General features: G+C 42.8%; 1 protein-coding gene across 2 annotated transcripts; it reads left to right on the top strand.

Annotated features, from left to right (window-relative positions):
* Positions 1-807: 807 nt before the first annotated feature.
* Positions 808-15,779, top strand: rnf122 (ring finger protein 122). Of its 2 annotated transcripts, none has more exons than XM_084551274.1 (6): positions 808-910; positions 6,727-6,883; positions 12,989-13,034; positions 13,133-13,174; positions 13,305-13,384; positions 14,153-15,779. In XM_084551274.1, the coding sequence occupies exons 1-6, from the start codon at positions 886-888 to the stop codon at positions 14,265-14,267; spliced, it is 465 nt and encodes a 154-aa protein (XP_084407400.1). In that variant the 5' UTR covers positions 808-885; the 3' UTR covers positions 14,268-15,779. The 2 variants fall into 2 exon arrangements, with proteins under 2 accessions (XP_084407400.1, XP_084407399.1); XM_084551273.1 differs by having other exon boundaries at positions 13,302-13,384.
* Positions 15,780-17,010: the final 1,231 nt, after the last annotated feature.

The raw sequence follows: 17,010 nt of genomic DNA, 5'->3' as shown, positions 1-17,010 counted from the left end.
GATCGGTGTATTTTGACCACTTAAATCACACCTAATCACTGAATAAACTGCTGAGAATGCAGACACAGTTAACACTTATGCCTAAAAATGTAATGAAATGGTTAACAGGTCATCTGAACATTTCTTGTTAAAGTACTTCTCCATTGATCGGGAGAGTTGATAACATGAGGTGGGAGACAAAGGGGGCCCAGAGAAGATAAATGCCCCAGGATCTCATTAGAGGAGTAAAGGGGAGAGGCTTATAACCTCAGCATCTAAAAAAAAAAAAAATCCTCGCCACTGCCTTGTGTTTGCCCTTTCAGTGGAAGATAAAAACTAGAGATGACGATCAGAGGCAGGAAACACGCGCAGTCCGTCCAGCCAGGCCGTCACAACACACACCGACACGATTGGCCTCGACGCACGTCAGTAGCGTCTGCCGGGGCGGGAGCAGGAACACCGAGACACTGTTCTAGTTTTCTCCTCTCACACAGATGCTGCTGCCGACGCTGCTGCTGGGTCAGTGTCATGCCGTCTATCAATAACAGCGGAGTCAAAACAACCGCACCGTGGAGCAGCAGGGGAAAAGCCACATCACAGTTTCTGCTTTTCGAGTCCAACGCGCACGGCATGTGGCACCAACTCCGCTCCAGCTTCCGATAAAAGCGCCCTGTCGTCCCCCTTTTTTTTTTTTTTTTTTTTTTTTTTTTGTTTACTCGTCATTTACGACCTCTTAAATAGGTGCTATTTCGTCGCTCACCTCTCCTCTCGCCCAGCTGGAACACCGTCTCCCCCCTGCGCTTGAGCTCTCTCTCCGTTGCGGTCATCCATCCGCACACAGGCGGCCGCGGCTTGTTGGTAAACAGAATCGGATCCCGCTGGCAAGGACTCCCCTCTGGTGCATTGATGCACCCGTTTCAGTGGTGTAACGGTGAGGAAATCATTTTTTTTTTAGATGTGACAAGGGTGTTTTGTTAGGCCTCTGCGATGTAATGTCAGTTATTTCGATGCAAATTACAGACTGGACCACTCCAGTGTTTCCCCCAGACACTGCTGTGTGGACAGATATATGCTGAAGAAAATCTAAATTCCTGCCATTGAGATACGTGTGTGGTGCTTCATTTGTGCTTAACAGTCTCATGGAAACAGCTTTCTTGTTTTAAAATCCCATTTATAAGCAGCATGTACATGCTATAAAAAGAAAAAAACGACATTCAAGTGTTTATTAAGCTGACTTCCTCCTGTGGACAGCCATAAGTGGAAGTCCACATGATGTTAGATGACAATAGGCTGTAGGAACAGACTGCTATAACATCTTAATATACTTCCCATAGAGGTACTATGTTTACTTGTAATAAATGACTTTACTACAGCTGGAAGAATTCAGAAAATCTTTAATCTGTGATTTTTATCTTTTTAGGCCAAATCCTCTCAAATTGTTATTTGCCTTTTTTATTTACATACCTTATCGTATTTGTTGCAACACACGCTCACACATATTATATTTATATTATTAAAAATCTAGAAGACTGGTGCAATCAACCTAAATATAAGTATAAGTAAGATAATCTTTAGCCAAATAAGACATCACCTGTGGCTGAGGTGGCCTTTTCCCAATTTTCCAACATTTAACTGACACAATTATTGACCAAGAACACGATCAGTAATGAAATAATGATTAGCTGCAGCTCCAGAGGTTACGATGTGTGATTAATTGTGTTTGTGTACTGACTATAAATGCTAAAAAGAGCAATTTGAGGTGAATTCTTACCAATTTGTTTGTTTAATTTCATGCCACATTAGTTCAGTAGTTGATATTTGTACTGATTGGTTTAATCGGAGACTGCTTGATTAGTAGAAACCTTGATTTTTTTTAATCTGAAGTGATTCCACACAAGGCTGGTCATTGAGCTCTCCTGTCTCAGTAATCTTGCTTACGACTTGCTGACTCTATCTGCAGTCTCCCACTCGCACCCTTTGACCAATTATCTCCGAAGGTCTGAACAACTTCTCTGTCTTATCTGAAAGTGCTGTCTGCGTCTGCGGGCGCATCAGTCACACTTAAGCAGAGTGAGTCCCTTCATTGCAGCGAAATGGTGTTCCAGCGCCTCATTGTCACGGTGAGACCCGGTGCAGCTGATGGATTGTCCTTCTTTTCCCTCCGACTTTGCTTGTTTGAATGCAGCAGCCTCCTCCGTTGGACTATTTGTGGTGTTCAGACAAGAACAATTACTCCCTTTGTGCCGTGCAACTCCCCCTTGCTATTCATAGTACACGCACATAAACACCGCCACATTCTGCTGGAAAAATGAAGGAGTATGAGGCAGCCACAGCTCGGCGTCTGCTCTGTGTGTCAGCATATCTCTGATCATGGCTGCCTTTGTCTCCGTGCTTATGCGTGATACATGTAATAATGCTTTCGTGCATGTGATGGGGAGTTCTGGGCCCAACCTACTTTCTTCTCGGAAGCAGCAGCAGCAGCAGCAGCAGCAGCAGCCGTGCATGCAGGCCTGAGTGTTTCCCCCCATGTAAAGTGCTGAATATTTGATGGGAAGTTCTGTCTTGAGTGCACGCAGGAGCAGCTTTGTGTGAACACGGCGTATATAGGACAAAACCCCACCAGGCATCTCACAGGAGCTGTCAGGGAAACTATAATCGAGGCATTTTACAGCTCTGTCAAATCACACAGGGACTTTCCTGTCTTTTCGAACAACAACAAGAGAATCTCCCCCGGCTTAGATTTTCTACATCCTCAAAACGAGAACTTTTGCGAGCCAGCCTTCATCTCTCTCTCTCTCTCTTTTTTTTATTTTTTCTCTGCATCTGCTCCTCTTGGCGCCATGGCAACGGGGCGCCCCTCACGAGAGCGCCAATATATAGGTCAGCGGTCATCCACGGCTCCACCTAAAGCAAAACATCACGTGTAGACGTATGATTTTTGTGCATACAAAAGTGGAGGAGGAAATCGTGAGCGCTCACAGACGGTCGGGACACGACGGACGAACACTTGAATACAAATGACCCAGATTTAGACTGGGAGTCTTACAGCAGCTTCACAGGTGATTTGTGCCATCAGCTGCGCGGTGACATGAACACGGGAACAGACGTATGCTCCCCCCCCTCTCGCTCTGTGTGTGTGTCTCTTTGTCTGCTGATGATCTCTGATAACCAGATTGTTCGACATATGTAAAGATGAAAATTGGGTCAACGTGCCCGTCTGTTTGCATGTTCACATCCTCACGTGCGTCCAGCTACGAGGGGTGGACACTGAGGTCACATCCTCAGTGATATTCAGGAATATAGAGGATATAATGCAGTTGACAATCTACTGTCATGCACATGCTACATATGTTCGGTTTCGAAATATCAAAACGTTTGGCCGTTTTAGTCAAAATTATCTTTCCCAGTATCACCATTTCTGCTTGACGTATATTAGGAAGTGTAACAATAGGAAAGGCCAAAACATCAGCTACACTTCCAGTGTTAAAAAGAAAAAACACTTCAGTCTGACAAAAAAAAAAACATCTAGTGCACAAGTTTTATCAGGAAACGGCACTTAAGAGCTGAAAAAGTACTTCCGTCATGCAGAAAATCGGCCTCTGTGACTCACGTATTCTGAAATGACAGTTTGATTTTTAAGTGCTTTCATACCAGCGAGTAAGTGACATTTATTTTACAGATGCATGTGTTCCGAGGCTGGTTTTTAAGTCGTTTATTCTCAAGATGCGAGAAAATATATGTGTCTGCGTCAAGAGTGACTGAAATTCCTCTTTGACATGGCTCAAACTCAAGTAAAGATACGTCAAGGTGGCACATATGACGGCCTAGCTGGAAGGAAAATGACAACTGAAGCTTATTTTTCCACTTTAACGTGTCAGAGCTTAGTGTTAAAAAAAAAAAAAGAGCAGAAGAATGAATGTAAAAGAAAACTATTTATTTAACGGGATGTATAGCCAAACTGTTTTCGGCCTAGAGGCAGGGGCCCCTTGTTGCAAGAATAATTTGAAGGGACATAAATTGATAATAAATAGGAGAGAAAGGAAGTACTGATACACATTTTCTACCATTATGTTGACTTTTTTGTGCATTTTTTGCAAAATATTGGAAAAGCAAAAGCAAATGATAGCATCTTTGTGATCTTTGCTGGTCTTTAAACTATACACAGCTCTAGAGGTATGACTTCTTTTACATGTTTTGTTTGGTGGCGGGTCAAAATCCTTCTGAGGATAATAAAGAGCTTCTATTCAGTGTTTGCGAGGTTCACTTACACACCTCCGTCGATCGAGGGTCGGGTTCAGACTTCGACACCCGCAGCAACGGTCGCCTCTCACTGAGCCGAGTGGCGCAACTTGAACGCAGAGCCCATTGACGAGCCTTGATTAATAGAGATTCCTAATGGAGAATCTCTACTCGCTCATCGTGAGTGGAACCTAGAGGCGGGAAGTATCGACCTTTTCACGCCGCATTTTCCAGGCGTGAGGCGGGAGAGACGTGTCAGATAGAAATGTCAGTGGGTTACGTCGGCTGAAACACAAAGGATCGATTAAAAAAAACGGTGCTGCAGTATGAAACAGCACGAGTAAAGGCCTTCATCCGTCTCTCTGTTTGTCCAGCTCTTAATTAATCCATACATCCACCTGTTTGTCCAACATCTCTCTGTTATCCATTCATCCAACTGTCAAACCAATCTGTCAAACCATCCACTCCTCCATTTACCTGCATGTTTATCTGCCTGTACGTCCATCAATCCGTCCATTAATGTGTCCATACATCCACCTGTCCATGCTTTACACCACCTATCTTGTCTGTTGGCTTGACTGCCCATTAATCTGTCATTCATCCTTCAATCCATCCACTCTGTCCAACCATTTAATCGTCCATTTTATTGTCCATCAGTCAATTTATATCATACATTAATCTATCTGATCAACTCTTCCTCTATTTGTCCATCCACATCCATCCATCCATCCATCCATCACAATACAGTACATCTAGTCACCTGTCTTGTCTGTCCACTTAATATCCACCCATCTGTTAGTAGACAGTCCATCTCAGGACTAGTAACCACAGGCAGTCGACGCATTTACACATGTAGGAGGAAGGAGTTGGTGATGAACTTGTTTCTGTGGAAGCTCTCACAAGTGAAGTGTCTCCTAGTACAGTTGTTTTTCAGCAATTAGCTTGCCGCTGAGTGTCTCATAAGGCTAAGTGTCTCTCTATTAAACAATACGCGAGCCGGTTTCACTGATTACCACCTCGTCTCCGGGTGACGGCGCGCTAATCAGCGGCCGCTGGAGTGTTTGATCGAGACGAAAACCTGCCCACTCTCCCGGCCTTCAGCTCCCCCGTTCCCGTTCTCATCTAGAGGAGCTCACATCAGCAGAAAGCAGCGACGAGTCCCCGCGCTAGCTCTGATTCACTATCGCTCACAGGGTCAGCGTGACCCCGATCTCACAAAGCTTCCTCTCACACAGACTTCTCATTACTCACACAGACACACAAGCTACGAGTGTGCTATCTGTGTGTCTTTATCTCTGTCTATCTTATGTACAACAGCTTCTCTGCTGTAGTTTCTCCCCCTGATTCCCACGTTTACAGTCTGGGAATTTTCAGATTCTTCTCCATTGATTTTATTTTTTCCTGCATTATAAATGTAAGTTCTACGTTCACACGGTTGTAATGGATCCCAACACTGAGAACCTCTCAAGGAAAAACTGTATCATGATTTAAATATAAATAGTTTCCTGCTCCTGAGGTTAAGAGGTACAGGTCCAGCCAGGGGCGTTATATTAAGGTTTTAAAACTTTTATTGACTGTCAATCTCAAGAAATAAAACAGATTTACTACTCCCTGAATCATTTCCAACATTATTCACATCCAAAAATTGGACTTATTATAAATGTCGTTTCTTTTTTTGGTTGTCGGTTACATAAATAACAGCAGCTGCAATCCCTTTCACTGATTCTCAGCTTTTATTGTCTTTATGCGCTTTTTTAATCCTAATGCTTTCATTCAGAACAACCAAATAATCAGGGTTAACTGTCTAAAAGTTAATCCACACCTGTCAGCAGCCATGGCCCAAAAGATAGTAACCACATCCCATTAAGCACTGTAAACTGCCTAATGTCATGCCACACTTGTTCATCCACCTCTCTACCTCCAGCCTCGATACGATACGTGATATATTTCATGGTAAAACAAACACAGAAGGAGTGTAGCTGTAATGGGAAAGCCATGTGTTTTCAATGGAGAATACAGTTCTAACATCCCAATCGAAAATGGTTCGATGTTGCTGCACTCGTGTGCTTTAAGTCATAAAAGAGATTTTTACCATTTTCAGTTCAACAAAAAAACTGAAATCAAATGTTTTCATCCCTGGCTTTTTCTCGTCTCGTCCGCTGCGGTGCTTTTAAACTACACTGAATTAGTTATCGGACAAAGACGTGTGTTACGAGGTTGCCTGGATACCGTATTAAGACTGTTTCACATGTTTAAGTATGTAAAAAGAAGGAACTCTTTCACCATCACAGCGCTCTTTTGTGTACGCACATGTTGCGTTTCAAGCCTCGTTTTTTCGGCTTCCATTAGAGGCGGACGCAGCTGCGGGTCTGACTCTCGGCCGCCGATTAAAGGCAGAGTACTTTAAGCAAGAAATGTGCCGCCTTTGGTTTGGTCGGGACATTTCCAGATATATCTATCTCTTCCCGTAAATGTGTCTTTTAAAGTTTCTATTTCTATTTTGCCTAGGGTGCTTCTGTGGTCTGGGACTGGTTTACTCCAACAAGTCTTGCACCATGCCGCCCATCACCTTCCAGGACCTGCCCCTCAACATCTACATGGTCATCTTCGGGACAGGCATCTTTGTCTTTATCCTGAGTCTCATCTTCTGCTGCTACTTCATCAGGTGAGGGGCTATAGAAAAGGGAGACGTGTGATTAAAACATTAAACAAAGCGAAATGCATCAGCACAAGCATGCAATGCAACACGGGAAGAATTTGTGCTCTGACGAAACGCCTCAGAGGCAACGTGCTTGATAGGTCTTAAGTCACCCTGTGGTTAATTTCACTTACACTTACTGCGTTATGCAAAAGTGCACCTGGCCACACTTGCTGGGCACGCCCTGTAGTTTGCATCACCAACCTACAAGGATGATTGTTGTGATCTTCACACCTGTACAACTGCTGTGTTTAGATCAGATCAAATGTTAAATGAAGTCTCGTTCAGATGGACCAAACATTTAAAACTCATCCACAGCCATACCACCAGACATAGGAAGGGTTAAGGTTACAGTTGTGAAGTTGTAAATTGGACAAATCCAAATTTTACCTGTTGACGAGGCCAGAGGACGAGTTAATGGATTCATCCTCTGGGGACCAAAATCCATTCACTTTACTAGAAAAAACAAATGTCAACTTCATGTTGAAGCTACAGGGAAAGTCAGCGGATCAATAAAGTCTGCAGGATTCATCCTCTGGGCTCCACAGACGCGTGGACCAAAGTGATGGACTGGCATTGATTTTGCAATCCCCCGAAAAAAATAAATAAATAAATAAATAAATAAATCTCCACAGCGGGGACATAATGTGTGCAGCTCAGAAAGACAGTGAGGGTGGGGAGGAGGTAGGAACAGGGTGACCTCTCCTGCTGTTGACTGTGAACTCCCTGATGAGCCGAGGGGACGTTTGTGTCTGAAAGACGGGATGTGAGGCAACAGGAAGCCGCCCGTCACAATGTGCGAGGACAGCGGTGAGGAAAACTCTGCTCAGAATAAACACGGCCTGAATAGCACACAGCGGGAGGAGCGGCGCAAGAAAAAAAGGAAAAAAAAAATCATCGCGCATAACCTCATCAGGAAACGACGACACCTGCAGTAGGGTTTGTTTGTGATCTTGAGCTCTTGTTGGATGACTCAATGTCTTGAATTTGCAAACTGCCTGACATCCCGTAATGTGGTGTGCTATTTCTGGACTTACGCATGAATTTAAATTGCTGTCCAAATTGTCATAAGAATACAAGAGAGTTTTAAGAAATCCGTGTCTGTCGGCTGGAAACATGCAGAGCCAGCGGAGTGTTGTACTCCTGCTTCCTCCCACCGTCCAAAGACATGCTCATTAGGTTAATTGGTGATTCTAAATTGGCCGTAGGTGTGAGTGTGAATGGTTGTCTGTCTCTCTGTGTTAGCCCTGCGATAGATTGGCGACCTGTCCAGGGTGACAGCTGGGATAGGCTCCAGCCCCTTCCCACCACCACCCTTCACAGGACAAGCGGTTACAGAAGATGAATGAATGAATGAAGTATGAAATATTTACAGCAGCACCCATTAATTATACAGCTGGAACACTTCTCAGTTTTGGTGGACCTGTGCTGGAGCGTGTGGCGGTTGCACTCCTGGGCTCCCCCGCTAGCCCGAGCATCATCCGAGAAAGCTCGAATCCTTCCTGCTTCTCTGAAAGAGCTTGCCAGTGAATCATAACCAGTGACTCACTTCCTCTGGCTCCATTAACATGCTGGAGGTAGTCTCGGGTAGGAGTGTGATTGTGAATTCATTTATAGACCGGGTGATTCATCAGATGAATACTGAGTGATGAATGCCATTCTCTTCTGGGGGCAGGTTGCCTATTATTTCCCAGACAGACTCTGGATCACATGTGTCAGGGAGTTTGTTATGTAGAGTTTAACCATGGGCCCCACACTGAGGTGACTTAAAGTCTGACTCTGTCTACTTATGTAATTATCTCTTCTTTAATTAGTCCTGCCAAAAAGAAAAACTTGAAATCATGTGGTTTGCTAACTGTCACATTGACACGTAAGCCGATGCATGCAGCGGTACCTGCAATGTACAAGGACGAAAATACCAGCAACAGCACACTCCAAAAATATCACATCATTAATTACACCCCAATCTCCTCCAACAGCGCTGGGTTTGTGTTCAGTAGCAGAGCAGCCAGTCAGGGAGATATTATGAGGTCCCCAAGGTGCGAAGGGAAAAGCTGCTGGCATTTTTAGCCAGACAATACAATGACTGAAGAGAGATAGGCTATTAAGCCACCTGAGCGGCTTTCCCCAAATAAAGACTCATTTTAATTTACCGTCAGCGATCCTTGAGAAATCCCCCGATGGCTCTGATTTCAACAGAGAAAGAAACAAGAAACAACAGGCAGTTTTTGTTTAAGGCTTAGCACTGACGTTAATTAGGAAACTGGTTACTCAGACACAACACTGCTTTACATCAAGTTTAACTACAGTTTAAAGCGCGCTTCACAAAGCTCCTGCAGCAGCGTAAAGCTGGAACCTGATGGTGTCTCGTTCGCAGAGGACAGATGAGAGTTTGGGAAAGGGAGCAGCAGGGAGCAAACTGGAGGTCACCTACTAACGCATGTGAACGTAGAAGCACGGTCATCAGGTCATCACGGTTTATCAGGAGAGAGTCATGTGCTGAGGTTAAATCCATGAAAAAAGGGGAAAAAAATATACAGCAAACTTTTAGAAACAGTCCACAAAAACACAGTTTATACAAAGACAATGAAATAAAAATAACTGGAGCTCCAACCGAGTCTGTACTCCAGCTGTTTCTCTGTGGGGTTTAGGTGTTACATAAATCCTTCATTCATTCATTCATCTTTTGAAACCGCTTGTCCTCTGGAGAGTCGCGGGGGGCTTACATAAATCATAAATTATAAATGTTAAAGTACTAAACAAGTGAATCGTGACATGCAACACAAGAGTAAAATCTCGCCCGATGACAGCTGGGATAGGCTCCGGCCCCCTCGCGACCGTTTACAGGACAAGCAGTTACAGAAGATGAATGAATGAATGAATGAGTTTACCACTTAATAATGATGAAAAATGACTTATAATTATTAGAGTGGCCACTCAGGCACCATATAAATCAATTCAAGTGCGCTATGTTAAAAATAGAGCGGACAATGAAATGATGGAGGGCTGAGATATTTAGTTTGGTCTGATGATCAGTGTGGCTTCACAGTTACTTATGCTGGTACAGTTAAAAATGAAGGAAAAAAGCCAACAAACTTTGATCTGAAAGCCAGGGAGTACTGATACAAAAACCACCAGGGTTCATAATTAATCCAAATTTAGAGTTGATGAACTCTGCAACTTTATGAGACAAGGAGGCCGATACAGTCTCCAGTAACAAGCTGTTCTGCTTTGAGACATTCACTAACAAGTTTCTTTTCTACATCCTCCGACTCTGGGAACCTTCACCAGAATGGAGGCCTTTTTTCCACTACGCTTATCCTGGATTCTGCCTTTGTTTCCACTGTCCTCTGGGAGCTAAATGCCTCAGCCCTTGCAGCGCTAAACCATATTCCAGGTGCAACAGAATACAGCGACAACTTCCCCCGTGTACGTGGATGAAAACTTTTTAAAGGTCACTCTGTCGCCTTTGTGCGTACAGTCTTTCCCACATTGTTAAACACAGTGGCTAGTAAGGAAGAATTTCTTCAAGAGGTCAAGGAAGCTCAAGGTTAAATATTATTAAGTTCCTTTTGTGGGAAAGAGTATTTACGTACCAACAAATACAAAAAAATAATAAAATTTGTTGGTCAATCTGTTTGTTTCCTTGGCTAAAACATGTGCAATATTCCAAATCAAAAAATATTCTGTATATAAGAGAAAAAGGCAGCAAATAATCATAGCTGAGAAGGTGGAACTTGCTAGTCTTTTACAGTATGTGCTTACAAACTCATTCAAATGATCAAAAATACAGTTTTTCTTAACAAACACACAATGTTGCCGACGCTATTTAGCGCTAGATGACAGTGACACTGTGAAATATGATTTCTAAGAAGAAGCTACTCTGAATACAGGGATTTTTTTGAGGGGTTTCTGTCCTTGCAGATAAATTCCTGCACAAAAGCTGAAGTGAAACGCCGAAATCTCCCCCCTTCACACACTTCACATCATTTTCCCGGCATGGGAAACCTTCACGCATGTAGAAAGTGTATCCTCACATTGTTCACGTGGAAGATGCAATCAGTGTAAACAATAAACCAAATAACAAAAACAATGAAGAACTGTCACTTCCTTGCTTTAAGCGCCCACTCGCAGACGTTTTTTTTATACATATATATTTATTTTCACTATTTAGAGCGATCGGATCACAAATAAACATTCACCTCTCATCTCAGACTCTGCCGCTGCATCTAGTTTCAGGCCTAAATCGTCACGTTGATGGACATTTGAGTCTAAGTTTAGTTGTGCAAGAACAGGAGGCCTAAAATAACCTTGCCTGAACAGACACAGCTCGCCAAGTGATAAAGATCTCCTCTCCATTGTTGATTTTGGGGTGGTGCAGCGATTCAAAGAGGCAACGTACTCATTAGCCGTGTTTGTGTATACGTGTGCGTGAGTTAGTGTTTCACGTGTAGTTACTTGATTGCTCAAGTGAACAATGTGTGTGTGTGTGTGTGTGTGTGACTGCAGAGGAACATGGATTTGTCCGTGGATGTGTTGGAAAAGGGCAGCTCATTATCAAAGAAACAAACCTACAATTACGCTGCTTCAGTTACACACAGTCCCATAATTTAACCGCACAAACTCAGTCTTTGCCCGAGTCCAGCGACCTGCACTTAAAGTCAAATTAAAATAAATATAATCATCTTCATAGCTTCATGACCAAGAGGCAAGGGGTGACATACATATTTTACATATATTCTGATAGAAAATTTATTTATCTGTCACCATTTTATAGAATATGATGCATCTATGCAGAAAACAGCCCAACCTTAAACATTAAAATGATGCTTAAATGTTAATATATCAATAATAATGATCTATCATTTTGCTGGATTCCTCTTTAGTGTTACTTAGTGCTGATGAAGTGACTTTATGTGTTGTGGAAGATGTTGCACACAGAGAGGATTTGCAGCCAAGTCTGCAGCTCCATCAGCCGAGTGGAGGATTTTACCATCTTTCAGTTTTTGTTCGGTTGTTGTTTTCAGCTCTAACAGGCGTCTTGTGTGAGTGAAAGGGATCTGAAAATGTCCTCGCAACTACCTGCCCAATGTTAGGAACAGGCCCATCAACAAAATTTTTCTGATATAGCCGATGGAGTCCAAAACAAAAGTAAAACAAGCGTGAATATTGGAGTTATATTTGTCCATATGAATGTTAATGTTACTTTGTTCAGGGATGGGTCAGTGTTGCATGTACTGACTGTTAATCAAGGGTTACGTACACACAGTATTTGATATAAACTATAAGTTTATGCAAATAGGCTATGTAAATTAGGGGTTGAGCGACTTTTTAAAGTTTTTAATTGACTGTCGTTGAGAGGATTTTGACCGTTCCTCTGCTAGCGTCAGATGAGCGTGCATTGCAGTAGTACATTTGTTGTATGTCAGGACTGACTTACATGTTCCTCATGTCACGGTAGAATGGGTTTCATCTTTAGAGAAGTATTTCCACACACTTGTTGCTGCTAGTTTGCTGCAATTACCCACTGGGCTCCTCACCTGTCTTGTAGGAGGCGTCCGTGTTGTTATTGTCACATGATCAGCGACTAGTCGACTTCCTGTTTAAGTCGACTAGTCGGGTCAACCCCTAACGTAAATACACTGTTACAAGATGTCCAGCATTTATAATTTCACCTACGTGCAAGAATACTGGTCATGTTCTAGTTTACATTGACGTGTGTCAGTGTTATAAGACCATTCATTATGCTTTTCATGTGTAAATGCAATTTTATTATTTCACCGTTATACAAAGAAAATCTGTTTTCATGTGGAAATTTTATCATTTACATACTGATTAGTAAGAATTGCTGTTATTTAAATGTAGTTCAGTGCAGCCCTTGAGTTAATGTGTTTTCCACCACTGACTTTCTCTGACATAAAAGAAATGAATGCTAGATTTTTTTTTAATGGCACATTATTACATTATGGTATTTTTGCTGTTGCTCTCCCTAAACAAAAAAAAATAAAATAATACATGCACAGCAGGGTTAAATTGAATTGTAAAATGTATTTTTCCTCTTCTCGTCTACAGCAAACTACGACACCAAGCCCAGAGCGAGCGGTTTGGATACAGAGAGGTAAGGCTGGGGTTAATTTTTAGCAGCATGTGTCAGAGCTTATTTAAAAAATATATCTCTTTAAAAAAAAAATCTGTCTGTTTCTTTTCCTGCTACAGGTCGTTTTAAAAGGAGATCCCAAAAAGCTGAGTCTTCACGGGGTAAGGATGAGATTGACGTGCACATTTCTGCTCCCATTAAAAGCTACGCGCCGCTTTAAACTGATGACTCGTGATAATTATTTCGTCTAATGACTGTCTCCCTCCGTCCTGTCTGTCACTCACACAGCAGACGTGTGCCGTTTGTCTGGAGGACTTCAAAGTGAAAGACGAGCTGGGAGTGTTGCCATGCCAACATGCCTTCCACAGGAAGTGAGTAGAAGACAGCCGCGTCGCGCTCGTGTGCTGCTTCTCACCTGCTCGTTAGAATGAAAACGGTCACGTTCGATGTGAAGTCCAGTGATTAACAGTTAAGACGGTCCTCCAGGTTGAGCACGCGTCTTGCAATTATTCTGGTTCAGGATCAGAGTGAAAGGGGTCGGGGGATACAATTCATCCCAGCAGGCTGAGGAAGCACGCCTGTATCCTCCTGATGTAAAATTGGAGTACAGTGTTTATTGAAGATGACCGTTTCCTGGACTGGATTCTATGAGAGTTTTAAATGCTCCAGTTATGTTACATCTGTAAAGGGCTAAGTTGAAGGCAGCTGGACTTCAAAAAACCTAAGGCAAGTTGCTTTTCAGTATAAAGACTGGAAACAGGGAAAGCAATTAGCCTCAAGCTAACAGTCCCCCCCCTACCAGCACCCATAAAACTCAAAAATTAAATGAAATGTCTTGTTAGTTTAGTCTGCACAAATCTCAGACTGTACTGAAACAAGCTGTATCATTTCACGGTCAGGACTCAGATAATATCTGTGATTGCAACCAGCACAGACTCCAGGAAGAACCCACATCCAGCTAAGATAATGTTCCTGCAAAAACACTGCTTACACACAAATGGTGGCAGCATCACATTACAGCAGTGTGCAGTGTTGCTTGTAAATTGTAGACTCCAACGGGGCTCTCACTCACTCATGCATGGGTCACAAGTGTGTCATTTGGTGAAAAATAAAATTATTTCTTTCCTCTCATTTCTTAGGTGTCTGGTAAAGTGGCTGGAGGTACGCTGCGTCTGCCCAATGTGCAACAAACCCATAGCTGGTCCCCCTGAGCAGCACCACAGCATCGGGACTCTGCTGGATGAACTTGTGTAGCATCTCAAGCCGCTGCCAGCCTGGGTGGGACGCCGGCGCCCGGCCAAACTGGCTGCCGTAATTTAGTGACCATCAGGAGGAGAGACGCAGCTTTGCCATTAAAACACGGCAAAGCACCAACAGGATGATAGTAAGTTGGGGTAACCTAGTTACCACCCAGAGGAAGACTCTGAAGGATGATGTTGCCTAGCAACGATCCCAGTGATGGCAACACGACACCTCGTGGTGTCTGCGAGATTATCTTCAGCCACCCACACATAACTCCACCACTCTTCTTTCAAGATCCCCCCCCCCACCTCTCCTCCTGTTCCTTCACATCTTCTCCTGTTGCCCCAGGCGAGGTTAACGGCAGCACTGAAGTGGAGGAGACAGTTTTCTCACAGCGATGCAGACACATGAGCGCAGACGGGTGACAGCGCTCAGCAGGCGGCACTCATGCCCTCTGAGCATGTGTGAGTGTCGTATCTCAGGGTGGGCACAGGCATGAAATCATATCCATATTGGCTGTGATTATTGAAACCAGATGCCAGATGAGTCCTCCTGAAGTCTGTCAGAGACAACGATTTGAGACGGAGCCACGCATTTTAGATTGTCTGCTCAACATCCCAGGCTGTAGCATCGGGTCAGCTAAAAAAAAAAAACTGGAATAACACAGCTCTCTAGACACAAAGACCTGAAGACAATAAATAATACTGTAGCAAATATATAGACAGGATGGATAAAAAGATTAAACCTTAGTAACACCGGTTAAAAATGAGGGAAAGGTGGATTCATGTCTGTAAAATCCATACTGGTGCCCACCCCTGCAGTGATATCATGACGTTAGTGCTGTACGTGCTCCAGTTGTTTGTTTTTTTTCCTCCCACTGGGTTGTTTTATTGTTCAGGCATGCTTTTGTGTTAACGTAGATGGAAGGAACGAACACATCCTGCCTCTCACTGTAAGAGTTTGGTTGAAACATGTTGAAGATTTCTTTTTTAGATATTGCACTTTGAATTCACACATTCCTCATTCCCTGTAAGATGTTTAAACCGAGGTTCGTACGCAGCCACAGTGGGTCCCTTGTCTTTGGGTGTGGTGAATCTTTTATAAAACTCTATGAGGTATCAGAGCCAAGTGATAAAGGGAGCAACAGTTTAGGCCTTTTCAGCGTTTCTCTGTGAATCCATCCGGGAATCAACTAAATCTCTCTCTTTTATACGCAGCAGTTTTTTGTTTTTTTTTTGTGAAATGATTGCTGTTGATTCTGTTCTGCATTCCTCGGTCGTGTGTGTTTTGTGTGATTTACAGCGATTTTGAAAGCGAAAACACTGCCTAAATTGAGCACAAAACTCACAAAGCACATTGTCCAGCGGCAGCAGGCACCTGCACTGTAATTTAAATGTCCACGTGCCAAGAAAAGAAGAACGGAGCAGTCGATGCCGTTGCATTTTTCACACCAATTCTGGCCACATTCCACGTTTTGTAATTCAACAGATGTAAATAACTTGAAACAATAATAAATGCAGTTGTCTGTTTAATTGGCCTTGGGCTAATTTCTTTACTGTGTGACATTGTCAGGTGAAGCTGCTGTCTTTTTTAGGTGAGGTAAATGTTTAGAGGGAAAAAATCTTGTGTAAAAGTATATATAAAAACATATACATATATACATATAAATACATATATATATACATATATAGTGCAATAAATATGGAAATTAAGATATGCTGTAATATAAAAAGTATAATATCGTAGAATAAACAGTATATGAGTATATGTATGACACTAAACAAGATATTAAATACTGTAAGAAATATCTGAGATATTTAAGATATACAATTTGTAAGATATATAAGTTACTAAATATATAATACTGTATAAAAATAGGGGCGGCACTGGTGGTTAGCTCTGATGCCTCATAGCTGGGGCCTTTCTGTGTGGAGTTTGCATGTTCTCCCTGTGTCTGCGTGGGTTCTCTCCGGGTACTCCAGCTTCCTCCCACTGTCCAAAGACATGCTCATTAGGTTAATTGGTATTTCTAAATTGGCTGTAGGTATCTAGGTGTGAATGGTTGTCTGTCTCTCTGTGTTAGCCCTGTGATAGGCGACCTGTCCAGGGTGTACCCCCGACTCTTGCCCAAAGACAGCTGGGATATGCTCCAGCAGACCCCGCAACCCTTCACAGGAACAAGCGGTTACAGAAGATGAATGAATGAATGAATAAAAATATATAGCACCAGCAAGTAGTAGCAGAGCAACCACAGTCCAGTCTATTGTCAAAACTTACATTGCAAAAGTTGCACTTATAAACTCCTGTCTCAGAGCAGCAAAACTACTTCACGCATTTGTGTCTTCCAGGCTGGATTTCTGTAACTCATTATTGTCAGGTTGTCCCAAATAGCTCCCTTAAAAAGCCTCCAAATGATTCTAAACGCTGCAGCGAGAGCATTGATGGTAATTAGCAGGGGAGATCATAATGCTCCAGTTTTAGCTTCTAGAAAAGAATTAAAATCCTCGCATACGAGGCCCTTAAACGCCCAGCTCCATCTAATCTTAAATACCTCCAAGCACCATATCACCCCAGCAGAGCCCTCTCAAAGTGCAGCCTTACTCCTAGAGTTTCAAGAAGAAGAATGGGAGGCAAAGGCTTCAGGTAGGTAGTTTGTATTTAATTATTATTTAATTTAGGGTTTGATATACAGTATATGAGATTTATCAATGGAAACAAAAACCCTCTGCAAAAATACTTGCAGCTAATGTTCGAT

Source organism: Chelon labrosus, assembly GCF_963514085.1.
Source record: "Chelon labrosus genome assembly, chromosome: 9".
In the NCBI taxonomy this organism is placed as follows: Eukaryota; Metazoa; Chordata; class Actinopteri; order Mugiliformes; family Mugilidae; genus Chelon; species Chelon labrosus.
The sequence above is the reverse complement of the archived record's forward strand: the minus strand, read 5'-3'. Positions and strand labels throughout refer to the sequence as shown.